Genomic DNA, 27,509 nt, shown 5'->3' with positions numbered 1-27,509 from the left:
CACCAAGTCTGTGAATCACTGAATCGAAGAATCTGAAGTGCGATTGACAGATAATAAAAGTAATAAAGGCATGACAGAGTTTCCACTGGTCACAGACCTGTGAGTTTAGGGGTTCTAAATGAAAGAAAGATGGAGAGACAGAGAGAGAGAGAGGAAGAGAGAGAAAGATAGGGAAAGAGGAAGGAAGAATTAAACGAATAATATGTTAGAACTGTTTCTGACAGGAGAAAAAAAGAGACAGAGAGATAGATAGAGAGGGGTAGTGAGTGAAGCAGAAAGAGTGAGAGAAAAAAAGAGAGGGAGATGGATGAATCACAGCCCAGCCCTTCACATTTCTCGCTGAGCAGGAGTGCACCATCATCAGGGGTTCCCATGACAACAGCCTTCCCTCTGACCCCATGGCGAGCCGAAGTCCTGGGAGATCTCTCTCTCTATATATCTCTCTCTCTCTCTTCCCTCTCTCCCCCTCTCGGCAGTGACAACACAGCTGAGGGCTCTGCCACGTAGGTCTCAGCACTGCTGTGTGTGTGTGTGTGTGTTTGTATGTGTGTGTGTGTGTGTGTACACGTGATTTCATGTGTGTGTGTAAGTTTCAGACTCTTTTGTGTGTGTGTCTGTCTGTTTCCTTGTTTTTTTTAAATAGTAAATATGATGGATTCCCCCGAGGACATGACCTCTTAGAAAGAGACACGGCCATTCTTACATTTAGTGATCCTGCTTAAGGCTCTGTCCCATTGTGCAGACTTGATGACAAAGACCACAGCTTTATAGTCACTGTCTATAATTGTAACTGTAACACCGATGAGCTTAATCAGATGTGTCCAACCAATCAGGTCGTGGCATTGATGAGTACTGATTCATGTAGGCTTGGTCAAGCAGGAATAAAGAGAAATCTCGCAGGACAGAGAACCACTATTACAGTTAATATTGTCAGTTGTACCTGTGTGGGTGAGTGGGTTCTTGAGCAAATCAATAAAAGAAGAAAACACGACTAGCGAGCACCCAGCAGAGGTGTAAAAAGTACTGAAATGTTGTACTCAAGTAAAAGTACAATTACTTTGATGAAATTGTACTTAAGTACAAGTAAAATTACCCACTTAAAAATCTACTCAAGTAAAAGTAAAAAGTAGTTCATTTAAAATGTACTTTAAGTAAAAGTTACTTAGTTACTTTCAACAACTTGATCGGGGCTGCTCCTATATAGTGCAAAAAAGGACAAGGGGTCATAAATCCAATACAAAAACTAGTTATTTTTAATTAAAGGAAATCTTTAGAAATATAAGTGCAATGACATTAAACATGTCAAACATTAAACATGTCAACACAACATTTAAGAACTTTTGGGACGACATGTCAAGACATGAACCACATGACAGCTAAAATGCCGCTGCCCCACTGTATATTTAAACTTTGGTTACTTTACTTGTGTCCACCTTTAGAGCATTAGTCTACAAACTTCTTGTTGAGTTTGAGCAGCAGCTGATTTTCAAGGTGAGTAGAGTTCATCCGGGCTCGCTTTGCAGTGAACAGCAATCCAGCACAGCTGAAGAGTCACTCGCAGGCGGCCGTGGCAGGTAGGCCAGTATTGAGTTTCGGGGACAGTTTTTTGATATTCTGAAAGGAGTTCAGCAGATCCATATTGTCTGAGACACAGGCTAGATACCCTTCTAACTTCCCTTCACCTTCTGGACTTCATTGAGGAAAATAAATCATCTTCATCTGATGAATGTGGTCTAACTTGCTTCAGCCTCTACCATCCGGTCAAGGTGTTGTCTGACATAGACTAGACCTGTAGAATGACAAACAACATTTCTGACAATTAAGTATTGCGCTGCCATCAAGAGTGCATCATAACACAGAAATAGCTATAAATAGCTACTTGAGATGACAGACCTACAGTATACAGAATGATAACATTATTTTCTATTTCTACATGTGTCACAATTCATAATCCTGAATTCTTGCTAACCAAGACCCCTGAGCATGAACATGAAAGACGTGCACGTTGCAAAGCCACCACTTATTGTTATCAATATCTGACTAAACATCGTGATAAATTCAAGATAACGACATACACATCGACATTGACCAACTGTCTGACAACGATGGTGTGCGCATTCACCTCGTTCCTGTTTCAGGGCATAGGAGGCAGCCAAATGATTAGCCTAATATCAGTTTATGTGGTGTATTTCATTGCTGATGACCGATCTGCAGTTTTTAACACAATATGACAGACTGAACATAATAATGCTATGACCTGAAACGAATTGAAGACAGGAATGGAATTATTATTAGTCTATTGGATGACGGCTGTTAACAGAAGGATGGACACAAGGGGTGTACACGAGTGTATAGCTAGCCTAGCTAGCTAGCTAGTTGACGTTAGCATACTCAGGGCGGTTGCAAGTGCTAGCCAAAATGAGGCTACTAGTGCCATGACACGCATATTTTGCTTATTGTAGCAAAGCTAACTAAACAACAAGAACGATGTCTGAACTACTAATGGAAAGGGACAAATACTGTACTCACCAACACATGCTTGCGCAGATTTGAAGATTCATTTTTATAAGCAGAAAGTTCTGTCTGGCGGGGCAAGCACAGCTTACACAGCATTATATAGCTGTCGCCTCTTTTAGGTTGGAAGGCAAACTGCTTGCTGAGATGTGGACACAGGGTTTCTTCATCTTCTTTAATTTTAACACGCGGAAAGTTCGGTGTTTCAGCTTGTTGCTCCTCCGCACTATCATCTTCCTCCATCTGGTGACTCGGCACCGGTGGCTTGCATCGACTCTATCATCCTCTCTCTGCAGCATGCACCACTGGTGAGAATTGTCGTGCGCGATTCCCGCTTTTTGGTTTCCTTTCTTGAACTATGTTTTTTTTTTTACTCAGTAACGGATGTAATTTCCAATGTAGCGAAGTACAATACTTCAGTCAAAATCTACTTAAGTAAAAGTGAAATTACCGATTTCAAAAACTACTCAAAAATTACAAAGTACACAAAAAAACTACTCAATTACAGTAACGTGAGTAAATGTAATTCGTTACTTTACACCTCTGGCACCCAGCTTTCTCCCTGTGTGTTAACTATTATTAACCATCTCTCTCTCTAATCAATTCAACTCACTCAGCTCAGTCCCAAGAGGTCTTATTAGTATGGCCTTAACACAGGATAGAGTAGTGCTTTGAAGCAAGTGAAAAGACAGGTGCAGTATATGCTCAAGACACGTCAGGAGGGAAAACAAACAGACAAACTAAAGTAACCAGTATGACACAGTATGACACAGAATGTGTACATGTTCGTATGCATATGAAAGAAAGAATGCATGTACATACACTCATTGTGTTACAGTTTCTTTACAGTGTCTTTTTTTCTCTCTATCTTGCTGTATGTGTGTGTGTGTGTGTGTGTGTGTGTGTCTTGATCTGAATGTGAATGTCTGTATTTATCCCTGCCTTGTCCTCAGCTGCTGTGGAGGCATGCATCTTGCACGGGCTGAAGCGCCGAGCGGCCGGCTTCCTGCGTAGCAACAAGGTTGCGGCACTCTTCACCAAAGTGGCCAAGAGCTTCCCCCCCGCCGAAGAGCTGTGCCGAAAGGCCCAGGAGCTGGAGCAGCTCATCGAGAGCAAGTGAGGACGCACCTCCGCCCCAGATCTCTCAGCTATCCCCCGACAGGGTGCTACCCTCAGTCTCAACCCCTTCGTAGGACGCACTACTGTGTGTTCCAAATCAACTTCTCACACTGTGCATTATATAATGTCACATCACCATAAAGTAGTCCCTCATCTGTGCAGGAGCCAATAGGACTGTGTTGATTTCTTCTCTTTTTGAATTAGTATGTGGAAGTGGTGTCCTGCCATGTTATTTCTCCACCCTACTGCTCACACCCAAATTACCTTTTAGTGTACTAAAATTAGTGTACTACTTTTATTAATTAGTTTAGCCTCAGCTCAAAACCCTGGCTCAAAAGTAGTACTCATTAGAAAAAATACTGGGGAGGTCTTGAAATCTCACTATCCAGTATGTTCTGACACAGTTTCACATTTATCCTGTCTCTCTCTTGGTCTCTCTCTCTGTCTGTCTGTCTGTCCGTCTCTCTCCCTCTGTCTGTCTGTCTGTCGGTGCGTTTTAGGAGGAGTCAGACCTTGCCTCGCCAGGACAGCAATCGCAAGCTGCCCAAGTTTCCCAATTTCTCCCCCCATGGCTTCAAACACCTTTGGATCCGCACCGCCCTCATAGAGAAGGTGCTGGACAAGATCGTGCTCTACCTGGTGGAGAACAGCAGGTGAGCTAAGACAGGCGTGAGGTAAACAGATTCATTCAAGTTATAGTGGGTCTTAAATATTGGACATCTCTCCCTCTTACATAACATTATTTTGTTTGATGAAGTACAGAGATATTTGTTCTCATAAATACTGACACTGATGTCTTCTTATGTTCTAGTAAGTTCTATGAGAAGGAAGCCATTATGATGGATCCTGTGGATGGACACATTCTTGCCTCTTTGTTAGGTATGGTGTTTTTATTCATGCAGATATATAAGCTTCATTGATCGTATAATTGTATTAAGGCATAATAATTTTACATTTTAGTCATGTAAATGTAATAATAATAATAATAATAATAGTAATAATAATAATATCAACTTTATTTGTATAGCACCTTTCATACAAAACAATGCAGCTCAAAGCGCTTAACAGCAAAGAAATTACGTGCATAAAGAAATTACATGCACAGTGATTCAAATAATAAAAAAAAAAGGTTATCATAATAAAATATATATATCTGGATATTTTGATTTGTTCTGCACCCAGAATTGCATTTGAACTTAATTTGAACTGAATTTATGAATCATCACAAAAGATTATGTGATGAAAGATGCAGCATGTAATTATTTTTGCTTTGATGGTACACTTTAAAGAATGATGGTTCTGAGTAGCCATTAGTCTTCATCAGTCTTCTTTCTCTTTCTTTTGTCTCCCTCTCTATTTATTTATGTTACTCTCTTCCGATGTATCTCAATGTATCTTCCTGTCTCTTTCTCACTACCGCTTTATGTATCTTCCTGTTTTATTTTTTCTTCTGTCAACTCTCCCCTTTTGAGTTTCATCCTCCTTTGTGTATCTCTTCTCTCTCTCTCTCTCTCTCTCTCTCTCTCTCTCTGTCTCTCTCTCTGTCTCTCTCTCCGTGTCTACCTCCCTTTCTCTATCTCTCTTTCTCATTTTTAAAATGTTTTGATATAGAAGTGATATAAATATAGTGTAATAAAGGACTTATCTCTCCCCCTCTCCATCCATCTCTCTCTCTCTCCTGCAGTGGGGCCCTGTGCTCTGGAGTACACTAAGATGAAGACAGCGGATCACTTCTGGACTGACCCGTCTGCGGACGAGCTGATGCAGAGACACCGCATCCACAGTGGCCACTCTCGGCAGGACTCCCCCACTAAGAGGCCCGCCTTATGCGTACGTAACCCAGAGGGGTGGCTCTCTACCTTGGCCTTGATGCCGTGGAAACAGGCCACCGGATAATATTACTGCCAGATTCGGCAGAGAATATGAGAATCCTGACACAACTGAAATTACATTATTTTTCAGAGTTCAGTTTTCAGAGTTTCAGTTATATATGAAATGCTGAAATAAGAAATCACTCTAATTCAGTTCATTTCAGAGGAGTTCTGTCATTTCTGTGTTATGTTACTGTGCATTTAAGTCCCCCTGGTACAGTAGCCTATTCTTAAAAGGGGATACATCTGCTCCCTTTCAACCTGCTCCCTCCTCCCCTTCAATTTATTACTTGTTTCTTTTATCATTTATTCATACGTAGCTGTTGAGCTGCCTGGGGCTCACACTGGTGCCTAAAAGCATGGTGTGGTCAGGCACAGTGAACGATGTGCCATGATTCAGCTGAAAGATCCAAATGGGTTTTTTGCCCCATTAGTAACCTCTGTGGCAAAAATGGCCTTCATGTGGCTTTTGAGTATCCCAAGCTCTAATCACACACACACGCGCGCGCGCGTGCGCACGCACGCACGCACACACGCACACGCACACGCACACACACACACACACACACACACACACACCTACACTTACAGACATAATAATAGAGGGCTTTTTGTCACTCCTGTTCTCTCACCCAGGGAGAGAACTCAATACAGAGTCCATCAACGGAGGCAAGAGGAGATAATGTTGCACAAGCCCATGTGATAATGGTTAAACCCATTTTGACCATGAAAGTGTGAGGTGGGGGACATGAAGTGGTAATTAAACATGGTGCTTTTATGTGCCTGTTTGTTGTTTGCTTTGCCGGAGTCTCAGGGTGGAAGAAGGAAGGTATAGTAGCTGGACAGGGGTGTTAAATATTGACACCATCAAGAAGGATGATGAGCTGTTAACTGAGCTAAAAGTCAATATAAACCAGTGTTATATACCATATAGTCTGAATATGGCAGACTAGATTTCTAGAATACTTCATGAATTTCATTGTTCAAAATGCACTTCACTACATGAATATGAAAGGGCATTGTTACTCAACAATATTTACCCATTTTCCTACAGTCCTTTAGTGCTTACGGTTAGTAGACAATAATTCAATCTGTGAGAAATTCAATGAAAATTTGGGTTGCAATGAGTGCTTCACTGTCTGTAATGTTATTTGTTTTCCTCATGAGTACATGGGTATATTGTGCTTTAGTCAGTTGGGGGGGGGGGGGGGGGGGGGGGGGGGGGGGCTGCCCTATTGTGTCCAGTCTCTTTTGTATTAGGCAAATACAGCAACATCATTTTGGCTGTTGGGAGAATGGATGCACAGACAAATAGATGGATGGACAGATAAGTAGATGGATGGAATAATGGAGAGATCATATGATTGCATGAACTAGTGGATTTCTAGATGTATAGAAATAAAAGGGACAGATGGATTGGTGAATGAGTGAATGAATGTCTGAAGCATGAATAGAGAGATAAAGGGATGATCAAATGAAAGGGCCTTTTATAGACTGTTAGCCAGACACACCTGTAGTTGAAAACATATTTCTCTCCTATCAGATCCAGAAGAGGCATTCTAGCAGTAGCATCGATGAGAGGCCCTCTCCCTCCCCTTCTGCAAGGGACTATGTGGAGTCACTCCACCAGAACAACAGAGCAACGCTCCTGTTCGGCAAGAACAACGTGCTTGTGCAGCCGGTACGCACACCCACAGTTTTAAATCTTCTGTCTGAAATCTCCCACGGTCTTTTGCTTTTGAGGAATTTACTAATAAAAGCTTCATTTAGCCATCATGACTCCTTACCACTCATCCGTGATGGAATAATCAGAATCATTCCACTCAAAAGCAGGTGGTTTGATTAACCGCCATTCTACTCGTAATGACAGAAAATTAACTCCTTTTCAGTTCTTTGTGAACGATTGGCTTTAACTAACGGAATGAGGTAGCGGGAGTTCCTTTCACAGTTTCTTTCTCCTTTTTGTCTTGCCATCAATCTGAAAGTGTTTTAATATCAATGAATGTCTTGTGGATGTCCAACTCCTCCAGAGGGATGACATGGAGGCCATCCCAGGGTACCTCTCTCTCCACCAGACGGCCGATGTCATGACCCTGAAGTGGACACCCAATCAGTTGATGAATGGATCAATGGGAGATCTGGAATATGAGCGGAGGTAAGATCAATACGCCACAAATGACAAGCCCTCTCCAATCACCCGTGACAAAGCTAGCTTAGCCAGCTCCCCAGGGATCTATTCAAGACCTATTCTTCAGGACCAGAGAGAACCTAACACTATAGGCTGAACTAACTGCTTGACTTGTATGTATGAGCTACTTACTCACATTTCATTTCATGGCAGTTTATGAACTTCCAAGTTGCTTTGCATCTGACCACAGCTGTATCTGCTGGAGATGAAAATATGAAATACTATCCAGTGGCAAATGTTTGTCATTGTGCTGCTAGTCTGGCGAGGGCTTATGTAAGTCATCCCACTGTGACTCTAGCCTCTGTGTTCAGGCATTAATGGCCCGAGGATGCAAGACAGGGCTGTAAAGCAGCAGTCTTTGGAGAGGGAGATACTCCTCTTTTTTATTATTTCTGCTGTCTAATACCGTTCCTGCCCAGCACTGAAAGGCTACAGTAAGCCTAGAGATAAAAGCCTGGCAGACAGAATACATACATGCATAGTAGATTTCATTCTGCAAGATTTACATGTAACTGAATTCACTTCTTAACAGGCTAGGATATTCCATGTCAGACACAGAATTAGAGGTATGTAGACTTTTGGCCCATTAAAGTACTTTCAGATGCAAAGCCTAGGGATTAGCTCCAAATCCTGTGAACCAATTACCACGAAGATTCATGTGGTGTGTTACTTTAATACAGGTAGACGTCTGCAAAACCCATTTCACACTGGCAAAGTAAGCAAATAAAAGGCTTTATTAAAGAGGTGCCAGATTTGGTGAGAGAGTGACTGATCCTCTGCCGCTGTGTTTTTTAATAGTGTTTACTGGGACTATGCTATGACTATTCCTTTGGAGGAAATAGTCTATCTACACTGTCATCAACAAGGTAGGATCAACACTCCTCATCTCATGCAGTGGTTACACCTACTGACATCGTTGATACAAGAAATGAAAAGAAAGAACTGAATTTTTAACTGTGCTTATAGTGCTAGTCACAAAACCCTCAATCCCACCATGGTTTCATTGTCAGGATACCTCAGGGAATAAATGTTGATTGAGCCACTGAAATGATTTTTGTTTTTACTCAGAAACAGACCTGAGATAGTGTCAGTAAAGTACTGTGGAGATAATGGCTGTATTTATTCATAATCACATCCATTTCAGTAATTAACTTAATCATGGTGTAATTTCCATTTCCTATTATGGCTTATGGCTTTAAAATAATAGCTTTGGATGGATGAATGAAAGAAATGCTTTCATAGACATAGAATGCTTATGTATGTGTGTGCTACCATAAATCAACTAGTCAAATTGGCTGTATGTCATTTTAACCTGAAAAGATGACCAGGGATTTTAAATCTATATTTGGTGAAAGTTTCATTACATGTATAGATTTCCAGCTATAAATTTAGTGTATTGACCAAGTGGTTAAGGCCCTGTAAATATGTCTAGTCTCATGTGCTTCTATGTTGTGACTGAACCTCTGGACCTCTGCTATTATGCATGTGGCATTGCAAAGCCTTCTTCACTCTTTCTGTCTGCATGCTTACTGCTTCCTGTCTGCGATCCCCTTCAGTGGACAGCGGTGGCACGGTGGTGCTGGTGAGCCAGGACGGGATCCAGAGGCCCCCACTGCGCTTCCCCAAAGGGGGCCACCTCCTGCAGTTCCTGTCCTGCCTGGAGAACGGCCTGCTCCCCCACGGCCAGCTGGACCCACCGCTCTGGTCCCAGAGAGGAAAGGTCTGAGCAACAGCACACGTGTTTGAGTTACAGCGGGCAGGAATGGAGAAGTCACGTGCCATGGCTCATGTGGCGCTTGGCAGGCCTATAGAGGACTTATGTACTGCCTTTTTGTATGTGTTTAGTCACAGTCTGACATCACAATGAATGTCTTATATGACTTATATAATAAATATTTAAGTATTGGAGATGGATATAAATCTGGCCAAGATGTATAGCTTCATGAGTATAAAATAAACATATTCAGTTGTAAACAAACTGGATAGATGTAATGTGCCCTTCTCCATTCTTCATAATCACAAAATAACCTGTCCCTTTGTAGAAATAACAACAGTCAGTTTTGAAACGCTGGTCTATTTTGGAGACTGCCCCCCTCCCGGACACGCACAAAGCTGAGCAGCATATGCAACGGTGGATGGCAGCATAACCTGAGTCTGCTGGAGTGCCCTTGAATAAATTATGAAACCAACCCATGCCCACAGGCTAGCTGAGCCCCAAGCATATCTCAGCAGCACAGGCTCTACCTCCATCACAGACTATGGCTGTCAGCTCGCCTTTTTAGTCACCGAAAATTCAATTCTCAGCTTCAATGCGGCTTCAGTAGAACCATGTCTTCCCTGGGCGTTCCAAAACAGTAGAGGCAATTTACAATCTGTGAACAAAGAGATGTTTCTGATATGATCCTTGCTTTCAGTGTTTATGGCTGCGGTTAATTTGAGGCAGTTCAGGTAGGCTTTATGGGTTCACCGAGGGCTGTGGTTGATGGCACATAATGAAGTGAATTTCTACACTGTGCTGCAGTTTATAGAGCCCAGAGGAGAGAGGACATTCAGGCAGGCTCCGCACCATTAACTTCATTGTGTTGTAGAAGGCAGTAAGATTATTGCACTTTGACTTGCTCTCGCTTCCTCGTTTCAGTCCATCCAGATGGTCTGTGTCTTTACCTTCTCGGCTTCATCTCTTGTTGTCATTCCTCATATACTATATTTAACCTTCCTTTCCTCTGTTGGAAAGTATTTATATTATCAATTGTATTCTGTAGTAGGCTTTCAATATCTTGTAACATAGAATAATTCAAAGAATTGTGATGTTACTAACATTACATGAAGGGATGAGTGCTATTATATGAATGGATGACTGTGATTATGTGATTGGTAAGTGGATGGTTTGACTCGTGCACTGACAGAGGCAAACCTCTCTGTTTTTAGGGTAAGGTGTTCCCTAAACTGAGAAACAGGGTTACTCAGGGTTCCTATGACTCCATCTCTGATAAGGAAGAAGATGAGGCCACAGACTATGTCTTCCGCATCCTGTTTCCCAACAGCCAATCAGAATTTGGTAAGAGAACTATGTATGTTATGTTTTTAAATGTCATTTTTTTTAACTCAATGATAGAGTCTCTCCTAAATGTGAATAGATATTTGCAGCTCTGTGTTGGGCACTAGCACAAAAAACACACTATAGGGCACAGACTGAATCCCTTTGAAACATAAGCTGTTCAACAAACACTATCCCATTTGAACAGGACTGTTATCTCATAGGGTTGCACTGTTGGTAACTAAATGAAAAAACCATGCGACTCGTTCTTTACAAAAAGCTCGCCAGCGCACCACTCGTGACTTATCATACTGAAGCGATATTAGAGTGGAGAGAGGCAAATGGAATGAACCTATTCGGAGCACACCAGCTGCCGCCGCACACTTGAAGGCAGTGAGGAAATCAGAGTCTGAGGGGAAAGCCATCAGTTTCCCCCCGCAGATCTTGTCAAACCCGGCAACGCGGCTGCACCACGTTCCTGGTGACAGAGAATAGAGCTGTGGGCTCACCTGAGCCTTGCCTTAAGGCTGCTTATTTATTTGAAATGATTAGGCATATAACAAATTAATCACCCACACTAACTATCTGAATTCGTTTGGAGTTATTGCCTGTGGGTATTACACAACCCTAGGTGTCATTTTCCAAAAACCTTTTTCATTGTTTCATTTAGTTTCAGTTCAGTATTAGTTTCAGAATATTTCTCATGATCTTTCTCATCTCACCCAAATGTTGTTTTCATTGTGCTCTCTGATTCCATCTCGTTGTATATTTTTTGTTTTAGTAACTATCACCCACCCCTCCCATGCCACAGTGGGGTGCAGCCTCCTGTCCCGCACCCTCTCCCAGCATGCCCCACCTAAGCTGCAGGTCCTGGTGGTCCCCAGGCACTTCTGCAGCTGTCCGGGGGGGACCCCGGTTACTCCAGAGCGAGCCTGTAATCTCATCCTCTGTGTCTCAAGTCATCTGTCATGTTTTTTTATGTCCATCTTCTGTTCTCATCTATCTTTTATGTCTGTCCTGTATCTCCTCTATCCTTTTCATTGTTTCTATGTCCATGGGCCATGCTTGTCTCTCTGTCTGTGTTCCTGACAACCATTCATTCTGTCCATCCGTGTCATTTCCAACTATAGCCTACATTCTACTCATTCTCATATCCATATCCTTTTCTGTTCAATCTCCATGTGCGTCTTTTCGTCTCTCTTTATCCATCTCTGTCATGTTTCTCTGTATCCCTCTCTCTCTGTCCTTGTCTGTCCATCTCTCTGACTCTTGATGTGTCAACATAACAGCCGTCTCTCCGTCCGCCACTCTCTCCCGTGCCTCTCTATGCAGCCCTTGCTCACTCTGCCTCAGGGTATTGTTGTCCTGATACACAAACAATGGATGGATGATTACTCTTCCCCGCTTTTATTTTTTTCTAATACACAAATCTTCCAAATAACACTTGCTTCTTCTTTGTATTACTCAGCCTAGGCTCTTATCCACACTGTGAGTAATCTATCACTCTCTGGCCTGCGGGACAAATGCCTGCAATTACACAACTGAGATGCACTAGCATACTGCATGAACAAACATCTCGGAATCAGGCTGTTTACTGCTGTGAAAATGATTAGTGTTGGCTGAAGTAATTCTGGTCTTGTAATTGCTATGAAATTGGTCTCCCAGGCAACATCTTTTAATGTGTTTATTTTGTTTGTTTAGTTTCTCTTTTTTCCTTTGGATTCTCCAGATGTTTACTGCGCTTTGTAATCCTTCGGCAGATCTCACTGAATCAATAATGTTTCTTTCTTTCTATCATAATCTCCCGAGCTCTTGAGAAGGGGGGAAAATCAAAGGTGCAACCTGATCCTGTTTTGGCCATGCAACTTGCCGCAAGAGCTTTACAGAAGCTTTTATGTTGGCTGTTGGTATTGATTGAATGCATTCTCTCTCTCTGTGTGTGTGTGTCTCTGTGTGTGCATGTGTTATGTTTGTGTGTATTTGTGTGTATGTGTTCACATGAGTGTCCATGCGTGTGTGTTTATGTTTGTCTTTTTGTGTATGTGTTATATGTGTGTGCGTGTTTGCACATGTCCATATGTGCACTGTGCACAGCAACACCAGACCTAATGGACCAGGGGGCCACCATGTGGCAACCCACCCCCAGAAAGTCCTCCTGCTCTTCCTGTTCCCAGAGCAGCTTCTCTGAGGGAGGGCCTCCCAATGGCTGCAACCACGACAGGTACCGTACGGACTGCACTCCACTGCACTTAACTGTGTGCGTCAGGATAGTCCATCGAGGTCAAATCATCATGTCCTCTCTCATACATATGTAGATAGACCTTTAATTGACTGAGTACTGCTGCGGTACTAATGTAATTTCATTGAATGTTATTGTTGCGTAAGAACTTGAGATAGATTTTAACATATTTATGACTTCATGTTCCTCCACAGAGCTCCCCTCAAACTACTCTGTGATAACATGAAGTATCAAATCATCTCCAGGGCTTTTTATGGCTGTACGTATTCAGATTCCTCCCCTATTACAAACAACACTGACTTGATTGTCAGCTTATGATGTTATTATGTTTTGTGAATACTTCAGTGCGCTAAGGTGTTGATCATGTTGAGCATTGTTCACCACAGGTTTGCTCATTATATGCAAAATGATAAACAGTGATACAAAAGTCATTTGATATTTATATTGCCAATTTCAACTGTTTATCATAGACTTTGTATTCTATACTTATTATATGACTGGTTTTCAGCTTAGATTTATTTTTAATTGCTTATTCGTTGCATTGATTGATCAAGAATTGACACTCAATGTGTTTGTGTCTGTGTGTATATGTCTGTGCGTGCGTGTGTGCTGCCCAGGGTTGGCCTACTGTCGCCACCTGTCTACAGTGCGCACTCACCTCTCGGCCCTGGTGAACCACACCATCGTGGACCCCGATGTCCCCTGTGATGCCTACGGGGGCCTCACCACTGACGTCTGGCAGAGCTTCCTACAGGACTGTAGCGTAAGGGATATCCATCTCTCTCTCTCTCTCTCTCTTTCTCTCTATGACTCTACCTCTGTCTCTCTCTCTCTCACATAAACACATGCACACACACACACACACACACACACACACACACACACACACACACACAAAGAGATACACAAACACATCACAAGTACTGTTTATGTGCACTGTGGAACGGAACGCAGCTTATCTGTCTCCCACACACACAACCTCAGAAGTATACCGTGATCACACACAAATACTCGAACAATCACTCATCCACTCTGTTTCCTCTACCTAATTGTTCTCACAAGTTTTACATTTACATTTAGTCATTTAGCAGACGCTTTTGTCCAAAGCGACGTACAATGGAGAGAACAATCAAGCTAAGAGCAATAAAGAACATGGTGTAACAATAAATACTACTTTACATAAGAATTAGAAAAACGACCTGCACGGACAGCAGTGCCAAACGACGCTCACTAGACGAGCGCAGCGTCCTGGGTGTGACATTTGCCCTTACAAGAGCATTTAGGTAGGTGGGAGCAGAACCAGCAAGCACTCTGTAGGCAAGCATAAGTGACTTGAACTTAATGCGAGCAGCTACCGGCAGCCAGTGGAGCTCAATGAGTAGCGGGGTGACGTGTGCCCTTTTCGGTTGGTTGAACACCAGGCGCGCCGCCGCGTTCTGGATCATCTGTAATGGTTTCACCACGCAAGCAGGCAGGCCTGTTAGGAGGGCGTTGCAGTAGTCAAGGCGGGAACTCACCAAGGTTTGCACCAGCAGCTGGGTGGCATACTGGGTTAGGTACGGCCTGATTTTGCGGATGTTGTATAGCGCAAAGCGGCACGACCTGGAGACAGAGGCGATGTGGGCCGTGAAGGTCAGTTGGTCATCAATAATGACCCCCAGGTTTCTTGCTGTTTTGGTTGGAACAAGAGATATTGATATTGATGTTATGGTGGATGACCTGTTTGGCTGGGAAGACCATCAGCTCCGTTTTGGCCAGGTTCAGCTGAAATGGTGGTGATTTTTCATCCATGTGGATATATCAGCAAGACAGTCCGAGATCCGCGCCGAGACCGTGGTGTCCTCAGGAGGTAAAGACAGAAACAGTTGAGTATCATCGGCATAACAGTGACAGGAAAACCCATGCGAGCGGATGATAGGGCCCAACGAGGTGGTGTAAATGGCAAAGAGAAGTGGTCCCATCACCGAGCCTTGGGGCACCCCAGTGGTGAGGAGGTGAGGTACAGACAGCTGACCTTGCCAAGACACGTTGAACGAGCGCCCAGTGAGGTAGGATTCAAAACAGGGGTGCGCATTGCCAGAAATGCCCATACTTGACAGTATGGACAGAAGGATGAGGTGGTTGACTGTATCAAACGCAGCTGATAAGTCAAGCAGGACGAGAGCCGAGGATTGAGCTGCTGCTCTAGCTGTTTTTAAGGGCTCCGTTACAGACAGCAGGGCTGTTTCGGTGGAGTGACCGCTTTTGAATCCAGACTGGTTTGGATCGAGGAGATTGTTTTGCAAATGTGAGTTTGTCAGAAACATCACATCATCTTCAAGATTCATTACATGCCTTTACATGGTCAAATATATCTTTCCATACAGGATGGCGCATGTTTCATGTACTTTACCATGTTTCATAGGAACTTGCTTGATTACCCCTCTGTGATCATGACTCAATTTCCCGTGATTAGCGAGAAGTTGCAGTGCAGTGCGACCAGGGACCCCATTCATTGGAACTTTCCCAGCTTTTATGCTATTCATTAGTTCATCTGCATGCATTTAAGAGTAACAGTAGCTTCAGGAGCCTAGAGCATTTGCATGTAAAGTCAAGTCAAGTCAAATGGATTTACAAAGCACATTTAAAAACAACTCATGTACTGGCCTCGCTAAGAGATAACACTGTAAATACATTGTTTCATTGTATATTTATTGGATACATTGATGTTGCTAGTCATCGCTATGCCGTTAGCTAATAGGTTACTTGATACTTTTGTACTATGTTTTGTTTTACGATAGCCTATCTCTTAGTGATTGACATTTCCTGAACATTTAAGTAATATATCTATACTTACAGACAGGGGCGTATCTAGCCCTATTTTAGGGGGGCTGGAGCCCCCCCAAAAGTTTCCTTAGCCCCCCCAAAAATATATTTTTTATTATATTATTTATTTTGAGATCGTCAAATTCACACCTAACAACCGATTTAGTGAACGTATTTTGTTGAATTTTTAGAGTTAGGAATAATATAGGCTCGAGTAGCACAGGATTCCCGCCTGTGTGAGACTGTGGTGGCAAGCGCACGGCTCTGTTTGGTCGTGAGTGAGTGAGCCTCGCGAGCGTGCAGACAGATGGTGATAACGTCTAGTTAACAGACTTGGAGCGACTGTCCGACCCAAGCTGGTGAAAGCTGCCATAATCAGCTGCTGGATATAAAGGTATAACACATGACGTTTAAAATAGTAAAAGAAACGAAATGGTTAAATTATCACGAGTTAATTACAGATGTCGTGGCTCTCTTTTATCATGCCGGTTCATTGATCCAGTGGGTATGCTACCCTACTCAGTAGCTCCGCCAGCTATAACGAGCTAGTGAACTCTAGCCTACAATACAACTCACTTGAGCTGCAAATCCCTATCATGCTACAGTATATCTCAGCAGATGTCTTCAATATGTTTATTGTTGTGCCATATTTTAAATCTGAATTTGTTAATTTCTCTTCCTAAAACCCACTAGAGGACACTATTTAAAAAGGATATTTTCAAAAAATTCTTATGGGGGACCATGCCCCCAGACCCCCCTAGTTTTGCTGGGTCACAGGAAAAATAATAGCTTTTATCTAAAGGGCTTAGCCCCCCCAAAAGTGGGAACCTAGATTCGCCCCTGCTTACAGAAAAATGCATTTTAAAGAGCATACGAGGGAGTCTTTAACAAACACATAAGCAAACTTTTTATATTAATTTTCTAACTGCCGAGTTATGACCGAATTATGATTTAACGGTCTTTGTTATTTCTTGTTTTTCAAACTAAAACTCCTTCCCAACAATCGAACATTCGCTGGCGGAGCCAGAACAACTCACGTTGACCAAAGTGCTGTACAATTAGATCACAATAAAATATAAAATCAAATAGAAAAACAGAAACAAAACAATTAGATCACAATAAAAGAAAAAGCTATTGAATTCTTGTGATCGGCGTTCGAACGTCAGTCTCTAGGTGAGGACCACGGCTTCACAGTGCTGCCACAGCCCTGCTAAGCTGAGTCAAAAGGAAGTCACCCGCCTCCTGCATAATCATGTATGGCTAATCACATCTCCTCCATTCTCAGCCGTATAAACAAGGCACCGGGAGCTGGGAAAAGATGTTTCTGCACGGTGATATTTATCTGTTTCACACTCCCGAGAGACTTTCTATTCAGCCCATTATATTTTTTTCTTACAGCCGGCTGAATGTTCCGGTGACTCACCTGGGTTTATGGAGATTGGCCATTGTGCCTCTGAAACATAATGAGGGGACATCGTGATTTATTATGCACCGTCTAGTGCATGTATTATAACAGGGGGGATCTTCCTACTGCCTTGCACCTGCTATTTCTGCTGTAGATAAGAAAAATGGTTGTAATAACTTAAGAGTGTAGGCATATGTGCATGTATATGTCCCCTCTGCTTGTATATAACAAACTCATAAGGGACTTGTTCATTTGACCTTTGAACTCCTCACCCATCTCTGCTTTATCTGGCAGTCTTACGAGGAGACGGAGCTGTTGAGGCTAGTGTACTTTGGAGGCGTGGAGCCCTCGCTGCGTAAGGAGGTTTGGCCTTTCCTCCTGGGCCACTACCAGTTCGGCATGTCTGTGACCCAGAGGAAAGAGGTTTGTGACCGATTCACATTGGCATCGTTTACTGTATATTTATGTCTATGGCATTTGTTAAGGACAATTATATTCATATATGAATTTAAACTGTATTTATATCTAGGTATAGCTATAACAACAGATGTCTATTTTTACAAACACCATCATTACCCTCACTGGCAGTGGAGTAATGGTACTTACAAGTGCTCTTACTAGAGGCTTTGTATGCAACTCCTTTGTGTTCAGTGCTCTGTCAGTCACTCTTGCCTGCTCTCACATAATTCTAATTGACCTCCGACCCTTGACCTGGGCTGCGGGTCTCCCTGGTGGCAGGTGGACGAGCAGGTGCGCCTGTGCTACGAGCAGACCATGAGCGAGTGGCAGGGCTGCGAGGCCATCGTGAAGCAGCGGGAGCGGGAGCAGCACGCTGTCGCTCTGGCCAAGTGCTCCTCCGTGGCCAGCATAGACAGCACATCCCAGAAGCTCCTGCACAGGGACTCCACGCTCAGCAACGAGGTGAGGCCCACAGTGTATCTGGCCCAAGTCTGACCCATCTGGCTCAGAGCTGGCGCGGAGCCGTCAGGTGCCATGGGTGAGGAGAGTGGAGCAGTTTCAAAGGAGAATAGGAGGGTTTGATGAAGGCACAGGAGATACCCAAACAAAACAAGGCTATAGCTCAGCAATACAGGATGGTATGGAGGTACTCATAGATTATGGCACTCATAGGTATGGCACTCTGATTCTTTGGAATGAAGAGTGCGTTACAAATAAAATTCATTATTATTATCATTATTATTATTATTATTATTATGTCAGTGGAGATTGGAGAGGAGACAGGAGGGACTAAAAGAGTAAGAGAGTGCTAATGGGAATTCTGGGAGCTACTCCAAAATAAGCCTGTGCTGAAAGAACTGTGTGTCTGATATCATGGCAGCTTTCAGAAAATGATGCTCGTTCATTGTTTTGTTCCAATCTGTCGCCTGTGCTGTCCTTCTGTGTGTTTACTCGTTGGCGCCCTCTACTGGCAGTCCTCGCAGAGTTGCAGCTCAGACAGACAGAATAACGCTCGACTCCAGAGTGACTCCAGCAGCAGCACACAGGTATCATTACTCACATAACTGCTGGCATAAGAAACTCAAAACTAATCTCTTGGTTAACAGTATCTTCAGACGCCTATTAAAGGATCTCCAAATTGCAGACTACAATGAATCATGTAAAATGTCTCAAAGTTGGACTAAAACAAAAATAACAACTCTGTTATGTCATGTATGTGAATTTATGATTTCCCAAAAAAAGACAAGGATAGACAGTTAAATGCTCCACTGTCTACTGTACTCTTTTCCTCTGGAAGCTCTTTCTAAACGGATATTCCCCAACCCCCCACTCTCTTCCCGCTAGTTCTTCACTGCCTCCCACCCCTTCCCCTGGACCAGCCTGCTTCCCTCTGGCTTTTTCTTTCAGGTGTTCGAGTCAGTGGAGGAGGTGGAGCAGATTGAGACGGAGCCCAAGGGCGACGAGCTCAAGCAGGCGCCCAAAATGCCCAACGGGGCGCTCCATAACGGCACCAGCTCCCCGGACTCGGGGCACCCTTCCTCCAGGAACTTCTCCGTGACCTCTGGCCTCTCCGATTCGCTGAGCACGGAGGACAGCGGCGTGCACGAACCCAGTACCCGGAGCACGGGCGTGCCCCAGCAAGCGGCCGCACCGGCGCAGGCGCCACTACAAAGACACCAGGCACAGTCACCAGCGCCCCCGGGTTCCTCTGTCAGCGCCGAGCCCGAAACCCCACAGAATAAACGTGAAGACCAAGCACAGCAATCACAGATGGCGACGGAGGAGAAAGACAGTGTAGAGCAGGAGAAGGAGGAAGCCGACATGACCACAAACGAGGGGAAAGAGGCTGAGATGGAGGAGGAGAGCCATGCCAAATCAAAAGAAACAGAGAAGGAGGAGGGGTCAAAGGTCAACGATAGTGTCGTGGAGACTACAGTGGCACTAGTGACAGAGGAGAGGAAAGCAGAATGCCTGAAAGAAGAGGCTGAGGAACCAAAAGCCGTTGAAGAGATCGCCAAACCCACAGAGACAAAGAGGGAGAGTGAAAGAGAGGAAAGTGGGAAGGCAGATACAGGTGCTGAAGTAATGGTGTCAGAAACAGGTGAACACAAGGACACAATGGAGGCTTCTGGAACAATGGATCTTAGCAGTGACGGGGTGGAAGTACTGGAGACCGAAACAAAAGAGGGAACCACATTAGAGACAGATAAAACTATTCAAAAACAAGAGGCTGAGACAGTGGAGACAGGGAAATCTATTGAAACAAAAGAGAGCATGACATCAGAGATAGAAACAGCTAATGAAACTCAAGAGGATGTTACCTCAACGGTAGAGAAGCCGTCTGAAATAAATGAGGACGAGACATCAGACACGAAGAAGGAAATTATATCAGAGACAGAGAAGACCTGTACACCCATCAAGACAGAAGCAGAGCCTGTGGAAAGTCAATCCACAGACCCACAGGTCCCAGGAATAAAAGAAGATACACCACTTACCGCTGATGAAGTGGCGGAATCCATGATGGAGAAAGCATTAGAGACAGACAGTGACACAAATGAGAATAAAGCAACAGAGGAAGGACAGGCTGTGGAAACAGTGAACGCAGACGTGGCCTCACTAACAGAGGAAAATGACACATCAAAAACCGAGGAGACTACAGAGGCACAAGAGAGAGAGGCAGCAATGCCTGTAGAGGATGAGGAGTCTGCAGAGATGAAGGAGGCGGGTGCCCTGACAACAGAGACCGCTGCTGATGAAACAGAGAATAGTACGCCAGCAGCACAAGACAACACAGACACAAGGGGAGACATGGCAACAGGCTGCGATGCTAAATCAGGTAGAGATGACACCTCTGTTTTAAAAGAAGCCACAGTAACACAGGAAGATGTGACATCAGATGCACAGAAGTCAGACAGAGAAGGACAGGAAATGACATCAGATGTGGGGACAGACGTGTCAAAGGGGGCGGACACAGAAGAGACGACGGCAACATATAAAGAAAAGACCACAAAAGAAGATGAGGCAGAAGCAAAGGATGCTGGGACAGAAGAGAGCAGACCTCCTTTTGTATCAGCAGCAGTATCAGCAGCAGTTGCTAAGGGCACACAGGTCACCAGAGTGCTGGAGGTGGTCAGGGTTCACCAGCCAGAGATGGCTTCAGCTGCCTCGGACCTGGATGATTCTCCATCGGCCATCGAGATGGAGGACATCCCCACGGCGCGGATGCCCAAGGCCTTGTGGGAGGAAAAGCCCTCGTCTGAAGGTGCGGGGGACAAGGCTGAAGGTGCCCCCGTACCTGCGCTTGAACTTGGACTAGAGCAGGGTGGTAAGCCAAGCCCAGAAGGCCCAGGGTCTGCCCTGTCCGAGGAGCCAGAGATGGAGAGCTTCTACCCCCCGTTTGACTCCCTTGCTGTGGTAACTGATAAGACTGAAGCCACCTCTCCAGTGTCTACTGGAACTACCTACTCTGTAAGCGGACCATTTTACACAGCCTTATGTTCATCATCATCATCATCATTGTTTATTCAGGGAGAAATTGACTGAGCACAGGGCTCTTTTGCAGCAATGCCCTGATTGAGGCCACATAGTACAGAAGAACAATACATAAACAAACCACAACAAAACGAAACAGACAAAATACATTTAAAAAAAAAAAACACACCAAACAACTCAGAAATTAAGCATAAAAAATAAATAAATAAAATAACATAAAGTAAAAAAAATGAATCAGAGAATCATTCAAAACAACAGCATTGAGGCACATCCTTATTATCTAAAAGGCTCTTAAATTGGTTGACAGACAAATACTTGGTTAATTTCAACTCCACTTGAATAGTGTTCCATTTATGGGAAGCAAAGAACTTAAAAGCTATTTTACCTATATTAGTTTTTGTAAGGGGGATTTCAAGGGAGATGAGGCTCTGTGACCGTGTATTATGACAGATGGATTTTAATTTTAAAAGTGACATGAGATAATTAGGCAGTTTTCCCACTAAGGCTTTATAAACAAATAAAAGACAGTGTTTTTCCCTCCTGTCTGCTAGAGGGGACCAACCAACATTCTTGTATAAGTTACAGTGGTGGGTCCTGAAAGCGTCTCCTGTAACAAAGCGAATAGCACTATGGTAAACAGAGTCCAGGAGTTTTAAGGTAGAGGGTGCAGCATACATGTAAACAATGTCACCATAGTCAAGAACTGACAAAATTGTTGATTGCACTATTTCCATTCGGTTTTCAAAAGTAAAACAAGATCTTATTCTATAAAGAGCACCCAGTTTAATTTGAACCTTCTTAGCTAGGTCAAGAACATGTGATTTAAATGACAGCCTATCATCTAGCCAGATACCTAGGTATTTATAGCAAGGAACTTGCTCAATATTAGTCCCAGAACGGGTGCAAATCCTATGGGTGGAGGGGACATTATTTCTACCATTGGAGAAAATCATGAATTATGAATCATGAATCATGTTAGCATCCATTATGTACAATAAGGCCAATTGAGGACACAAAATGTTTAGTTAACAAAACCATATGCATTAGTAATATAGGATACAGTAAGTAATTGTATCCATTTGTACATGTGAATGAATGTTACTTATTGGGTGGGTGGTTGGATTACTCCTCCATCTTTTGTGTGTTGTAGCAAGAGCTTTTGGACATGTACACTCTCAATCTTCACCGCATTGAGAAGGACGTCCAGCGCTGTGACAGGAACTACTGGTACTTCACCCCGGCTAACCTGGAGAAACTCCGTAACATTATGTGCAGGTAAAGAACAACCCACATTTGTACCTTTTCTTAAAGCTTCTTAAGTTCTTAAACTTTTATTTTGTGCCAGCCAGCTAGATTTCCCAATTATTCTGCCATACCACTTTTGAACTAGGAGACAGACCCCACCCCCTAAAAAAAAAAAAAAATCAGCTGTCTCATCCGACCATAGTCTCTCTGTCCCCTTGTCTGTTCTAAAACTGTTTTTTTTTCTACATCTGCCGTCTACAAAGCAATGCTCATAAATTCCACCCATGCACTCCTGTCCAAGTGGCAGCGTGTGGATTAGAAAAGCCTGACCTCCATTGCTCTGTGCAGTTACATCTGGCAGCACCTGGAGATTGGATATGTGCAGGGTATGTGTGACCTCCTGGCCCCTCTGCTGGTCATCCTGGATGACGGTGAGTTTCATTTCCTCCCAGCTGCCTTCTGTCTCTCATTTCTTCTCATTCTTCAGCTATCCTCCTCCTCATTTCCTCTTCCCTCGCTCCCTTTTTAATATCTCTCTATTGCCAATAGATTTTAAAAAGGGCAGTGATTGAGGAAAAAATCATAGTGCTGTATCTGATCTTATTTGCCTGTGACGGAACCCAAATATGCACGACAAACTTTAGACAAAGGACCACGAGGTGAATCAAAGGGTTCTGGAGGTGTATTTCAAGGCACTCCTGCAGGGAGTCAATTCCAACATCAAGTAGAGGCAGGGAAAAGACTAAAGAGCCTCACAGTGTTACAGTATATACAAGTCAATCATGGGAGGTTACATTGGGGTCATGGGTCAGCATTGGTTTGTTACAGGTCAAGGTGGGGAAGGGGGCATGTGAGTGGGAGGGGGTCTTCCTATGGAGGAACACACACAGGCCCAAAATGGTGGACAAGTGATGTGTATTCCACCACCTGGGGCAGGGAGGATGTCTGCTAGGGTTCAAGGGGCTTTAACCAAAGGTGTACCCAGACTATCAATACACATGGCACACACACACACACACACACAGGAGAACATGCTTGCAATGCAATGGTAAGTATATAAATGAATGGTAATATCAATTTCCATCACATGCAACACTCCTGTCAGTCAACACTATACACTGTCTCTCTCACACACACACACACACACACACACACACACACACACACACACAGCTCTTCCGTTTCTTTCCTGCTTTCTATTTATTTTCTCATTCCCTCTCTCTCTCTGTCCTCCACTACCTGTACAGTAGTTCATTCTGTATGGCTTCTCTCTCAGAGGCGCTGGCTTTCAGTTGTCCTCCATTCCCCTTACAGTAGTTCATTCTGTATGGCTTCTTTCTCAGAGGCGTTGGCTTTCAGTTGTCGTCCATTACCTGTAATGTAGTTCATTTTGTATGGCTTCTCTCTCAGAGGCGTTGGCTTTCAGTTGTTTCACTGAGCTCATGAAGAGGATGAACCAAAACTTTCCGCACGGCGGGGCGATGGACACTCACTTCGCCAACATGAGATCTCTGATTCAGGTGAGGCTTTTTTCCCCCAAAACCATTTACCAAAATTCTTTCCAAATTAATTTGTGGCTAACATTCTATTATAGATTCTGATGTTCTAGTCTGACATTTTATCTATTCATATCCAGCCAGACCACACACAAATGAAACTCTTTCATTTCATTCAAGACATGCTTCTTCTGTGTTAGAGGCAGTTGTTACGATGGAACATACCACATGTTGGAATCGCTAGCTGTATTTCAAAGACCATGCTGTCCAAACTACCTGAAAGCCTTCACCTCCCACTCTCCTCCTCTCCGTGCAGATCCTGGACTCGGAGCTCTTCGAGCTGATGCACCAGAACGGAGATTACACCCACTTCTACTTCTGCTACCGCTGGTTCCTGCTTGACTTCAAAAGAGGTAATGACATCCCCCTGGGTGCATGTTTGTATGAAAGAAAACTGGCAATTATAATGAGGAGGAAACTCTCCTTTCTTCAAAGTCCCAGACTGTCAAGGAGAAGTCAAGCAGTGATCCTTGCCAGTGGTTAATGAGGTTGTGTGTGTGTGCATCAGAAGAGTATGAATCTCCGCTTTTAGCAGGAAGCAAAGGTTTGGCGTGACAATTCTTAAAAATCTGAACCAGGACTAATGAGTGGGAGACAGTTTGTAAGGATGTGTTGGCATGGACGTTTGAGAGAACAAGTTGACTAAAGTTCCTGTGTGACTCTGTTATACTGTGTGACTGTTATACATGTGTCTGTGTCGGCCCATGTGTTAGCTCAATTTCAATCTCAATAGAACTGACTGGCCAGCAGTCAGCAAAAATGGCTAACTCACATTTGAGAATAATCTGTTTCACATTAGAGGATAATCCTGATCCGAATTCCTACCATTTTAAACCAGGATAATCACCATCATTGGCTAGTGTTCCCTGTTCTTACAGAGTTTGAGAATCAGGGACATCATCTTTTGCGAAGGGAGAGAGCAGTAGTCTATGTCTCTCCGTCACATCATCACGGTGGCTCAGGTGCTTGCACTGCCGCCTCATAGCAAGAAGGTCATAGGTTCGATTCCCGCATGGGGCGCTGTTGGCTCTGGGGGGCAGGTCCTCCCCAGAGTGCACAGTGCTCAGGTGGGCTATCTCCCGGGCCTTTCTGGGTGGAGTTTGCATGTTCTCCCCGTGTTCACAAGGGGTTTCCTCCACTAAGGACCCCAACAGAAAAAACATGCAAAATAACAGAACACATGTCCATCGCTGACCAAAGATGGACAGTTCACTTCACTTGGTCCCTGGGCGCTACAAGCTGCCCACTGCTCCTGGGGGGTCCTTGAGGAAGGACAGTCCAGGATGGGAAAAAGCAGAAAATAAATTCACTGCGACCTCAGGCCTACCTGCGTGTGTGTGTGTGTGTGTCCTGTGTCGCCTCCATATATGCACGTGTGTGTTCCAGTGTGTCGTGTGTGCCATTAAAAACCTGAAACCTGAAAGTTTGGTCTCCATGTTACTTAGAATCTCGATAAATCGCCAAAGACATATATACATACATGTGATAATTGCAAATCATTCAACGAAACAGACAGTGGAGGGAGGCTTCGGCAGACTACGTACAGCAGAGTAACTGCGAGCAGTGAACTTTTTGGTGCTTCACCACACTCTAACATTAATGCCTTGGCAGTGGCAATAAGCTTTAGTTTTGTGTTTGTTTTGATAACATTGTTTCAGTTGAGAATTACACAAAGTATTTATTTTATTTAACTGCTACTATATAAAAATGCTGACGTTAAGTGTTCGCACAACAAATGTTATGGCACTTTAGTTCATATGGCAGTACATTTAAAATAACAGTGTCAAGTTCTAGGAATTGACAAACTGCACTGAAAGTGTTTTCTGGTTTCTCACTCAGGGACATTTGGTACTGAACATAGACTGGTTATGCTGCTCCCTGATGAAAGTAAAATGTTTCTGCTGTTACCTCAGAAATGGCCTGTTTTAATGATATGATTGTGGCTCAGGATTTTTTTGCCAGTTTTTTTCTTTTTCATAACAAACAGGATAACATTAATGCCCTGGCAGTGGCAATGAGCTTTAATTTTGTATTTGCTTTGATAACATTGTTTAACTTGAGATTTAAACTAAATCTTTTATTTAACTGCTACTGTATTAAAATGCTGATGTTAAAAGTGTTTGCACAACAAATGTTATGGCACTTTCGTTCATATGGCAGAACATTTAAAATAAAAGTGCGCTATACACTACTTTTTAATTAATTATTGGATTTTGCGTATACAAATGCGATTAATCGTGATTAATCAGGGAAATCATGCGATTAATCGCGATTCAAATTTTTTATCGTTGCCCAGCCCTAATAAATACATAAAACACTGGACCCCAGTACACATACTGTGCACAGTGCACCTTGTGTTTTCCCTGCTAGAATGTACAAAATAGTTTCCTAAAAAGGCTTCTTATAGCAAACTGACCTATACATTAGTACATCAATACTATTTAGGGTGGCAGAGAGCAGTAACAAAGAGTGCATTACCGAAACAGTGTTTCAAAGTGTTCAGTAAGGAAACTCATCATACACAATATTTTATCACAATCAATGTCCTCTGGAACTGGTATATAGTATGTCTTATATATGTCTTGCATTTTGAGTATTCAATGTCTGTATCCTAGAAAGTGAACAATGAGTAATGTTTTGCAAAAAAAATGTTTTATGAAATTTAAAAAATTGAGTGAAGATTTTGCTGTTAGAGTGACAGGTGAGTGACCTAATTTCACAAAACATGTTGTTAAAAAACCCTGTAACATCCCTCTGCTGATAATCTGTTGACTAAGACTTTATGCGCATTGCAGGTTTGACTGTTTGCAGGTATTAAAGATAAAAAATCTCTCTCTTGCTCTCTCTTTCTTTCTCACACTCTCTCTCTCGCCCTCTCTCTCTCTCTCTCTCTCTCTCTCTCTATATATATATATATATATATATATATTGGTCAATGATATTGTGGGGTTTTGTACTGTTTGGGGGGTGGGAGGGTTGTTGTGTGAGGCTGGGGAGGATGGCCAAGTAGTTTTGAAGATATGAAGGAGATGGTTGGAATATGGGCTCTCTTACTGTTTTTAATCTGAGGATGTAATACATATGGATCTCTTAGGTTTCAGTAATATAGGGATTTAATAAAGGAGTGTTAAACCTCTCTCTCTCTCTCTCTCTCTCTATCTCTCTCTCCCTCTCTATCTCTCTCTGTCTGTGGTAACCATCAGAGCTAGTTTACGATGATGTGTTCTCTGTGTGGGAGACCATCTGGGCTGCCAAGTACGTCTCCTCCAGCCATTTTGGGCTGTTCATCGCCCTCTCTCTGGTGGAGATCTACAGAGACATCATTCTGGAGAACAACATGGACTTCACAGACATCATCAAGTTCTTCAATGGTAATGAATGATGTTCATGTTTCTAAATGTAAAGTTAAACTACAATACACATTTAAAAAAAAAAAAAATGGAAATTACAATATGTAGAATTCCTAGTCTCTGAAATAATTCATTTCTAGGTTTCTGACTTATTTTTTGTCTGACATGGCTTGCGACATTTGTGCATGAAGTATTTTAAGCGTATGCAGTCCAACCAGTGCTATGAGAA

At 43.2% G+C, this 27,509-nt stretch overlaps 1 protein-coding gene across 2 annotated transcripts in view; it reads left to right on the top strand.

The window, feature by feature from the left end:
* Positions 1–27,509, top strand: part of sgsm1a (small G protein signaling modulator 1a) — a 41,022-nt gene that overhangs the window by 10,940 nt on the left and 2,573 nt on the right. Inside the window, exons 4-25 of one of the 2 annotated variants that reach the window (XM_031570485.2) lie at positions 3,468–3,630; positions 4,134–4,286; positions 4,445–4,512; positions 5,318–5,463; positions 7,048–7,185; positions 7,535–7,659; positions 8,491–8,558; positions 9,249–9,412; positions 10,621–10,750; positions 11,511–11,663; positions 12,824–12,950; positions 13,163–13,227; positions 13,586–13,731; positions 17,473–17,601; positions 17,917–18,099; positions 18,612–18,683; positions 19,045–21,105; positions 22,280–22,404; positions 22,723–22,805; positions 23,785–23,894; positions 24,187–24,283; positions 27,134–27,301. In XM_031570485.2, coding sequence (XP_031426345.1) covers positions 3,468–3,630; positions 4,134–4,286; positions 4,445–4,512; positions 5,318–5,463; positions 7,048–7,185; positions 7,535–7,659; positions 8,491–8,558; positions 9,249–9,412; positions 10,621–10,750; positions 11,511–11,663; positions 12,824–12,950; positions 13,163–13,227; positions 13,586–13,731; positions 17,473–17,601; positions 17,917–18,099; positions 18,612–18,683; positions 19,045–21,105; positions 22,280–22,404; positions 22,723–22,805; positions 23,785–23,894; positions 24,187–24,283; positions 27,134–27,301 — 4,674 coding nt within the window. The remainder of the gene's footprint in view (positions 1–3,467; positions 3,631–4,133; positions 4,287–4,444; positions 4,513–5,317; positions 5,464–7,047; positions 7,186–7,534; positions 7,660–8,490; positions 8,559–9,248; positions 9,413–10,620; positions 10,751–11,510; positions 11,664–12,823; positions 12,951–13,162; positions 13,228–13,585; positions 13,732–17,472; positions 17,602–17,916; positions 18,100–18,611; positions 18,684–19,044; positions 21,106–22,279; positions 22,405–22,722; positions 22,806–23,784; positions 23,895–24,186; positions 24,284–27,133; positions 27,302–27,509) is intronic. The other variant, XM_012830551.3, reaches the window with a different exon arrangement.

Source organism: Clupea harengus, chromosome 7, assembly GCF_900700415.2.
Source record: "Clupea harengus chromosome 7, Ch_v2.0.2, whole genome shotgun sequence".
NCBI lineage: Eukaryota > Metazoa > Chordata > Actinopteri > Clupeiformes > Clupeidae > Clupea > Clupea harengus.
The sequence above is the reverse complement of the archived record's forward strand: the minus strand, read 5'-3'. Positions and strand labels throughout refer to the sequence as shown.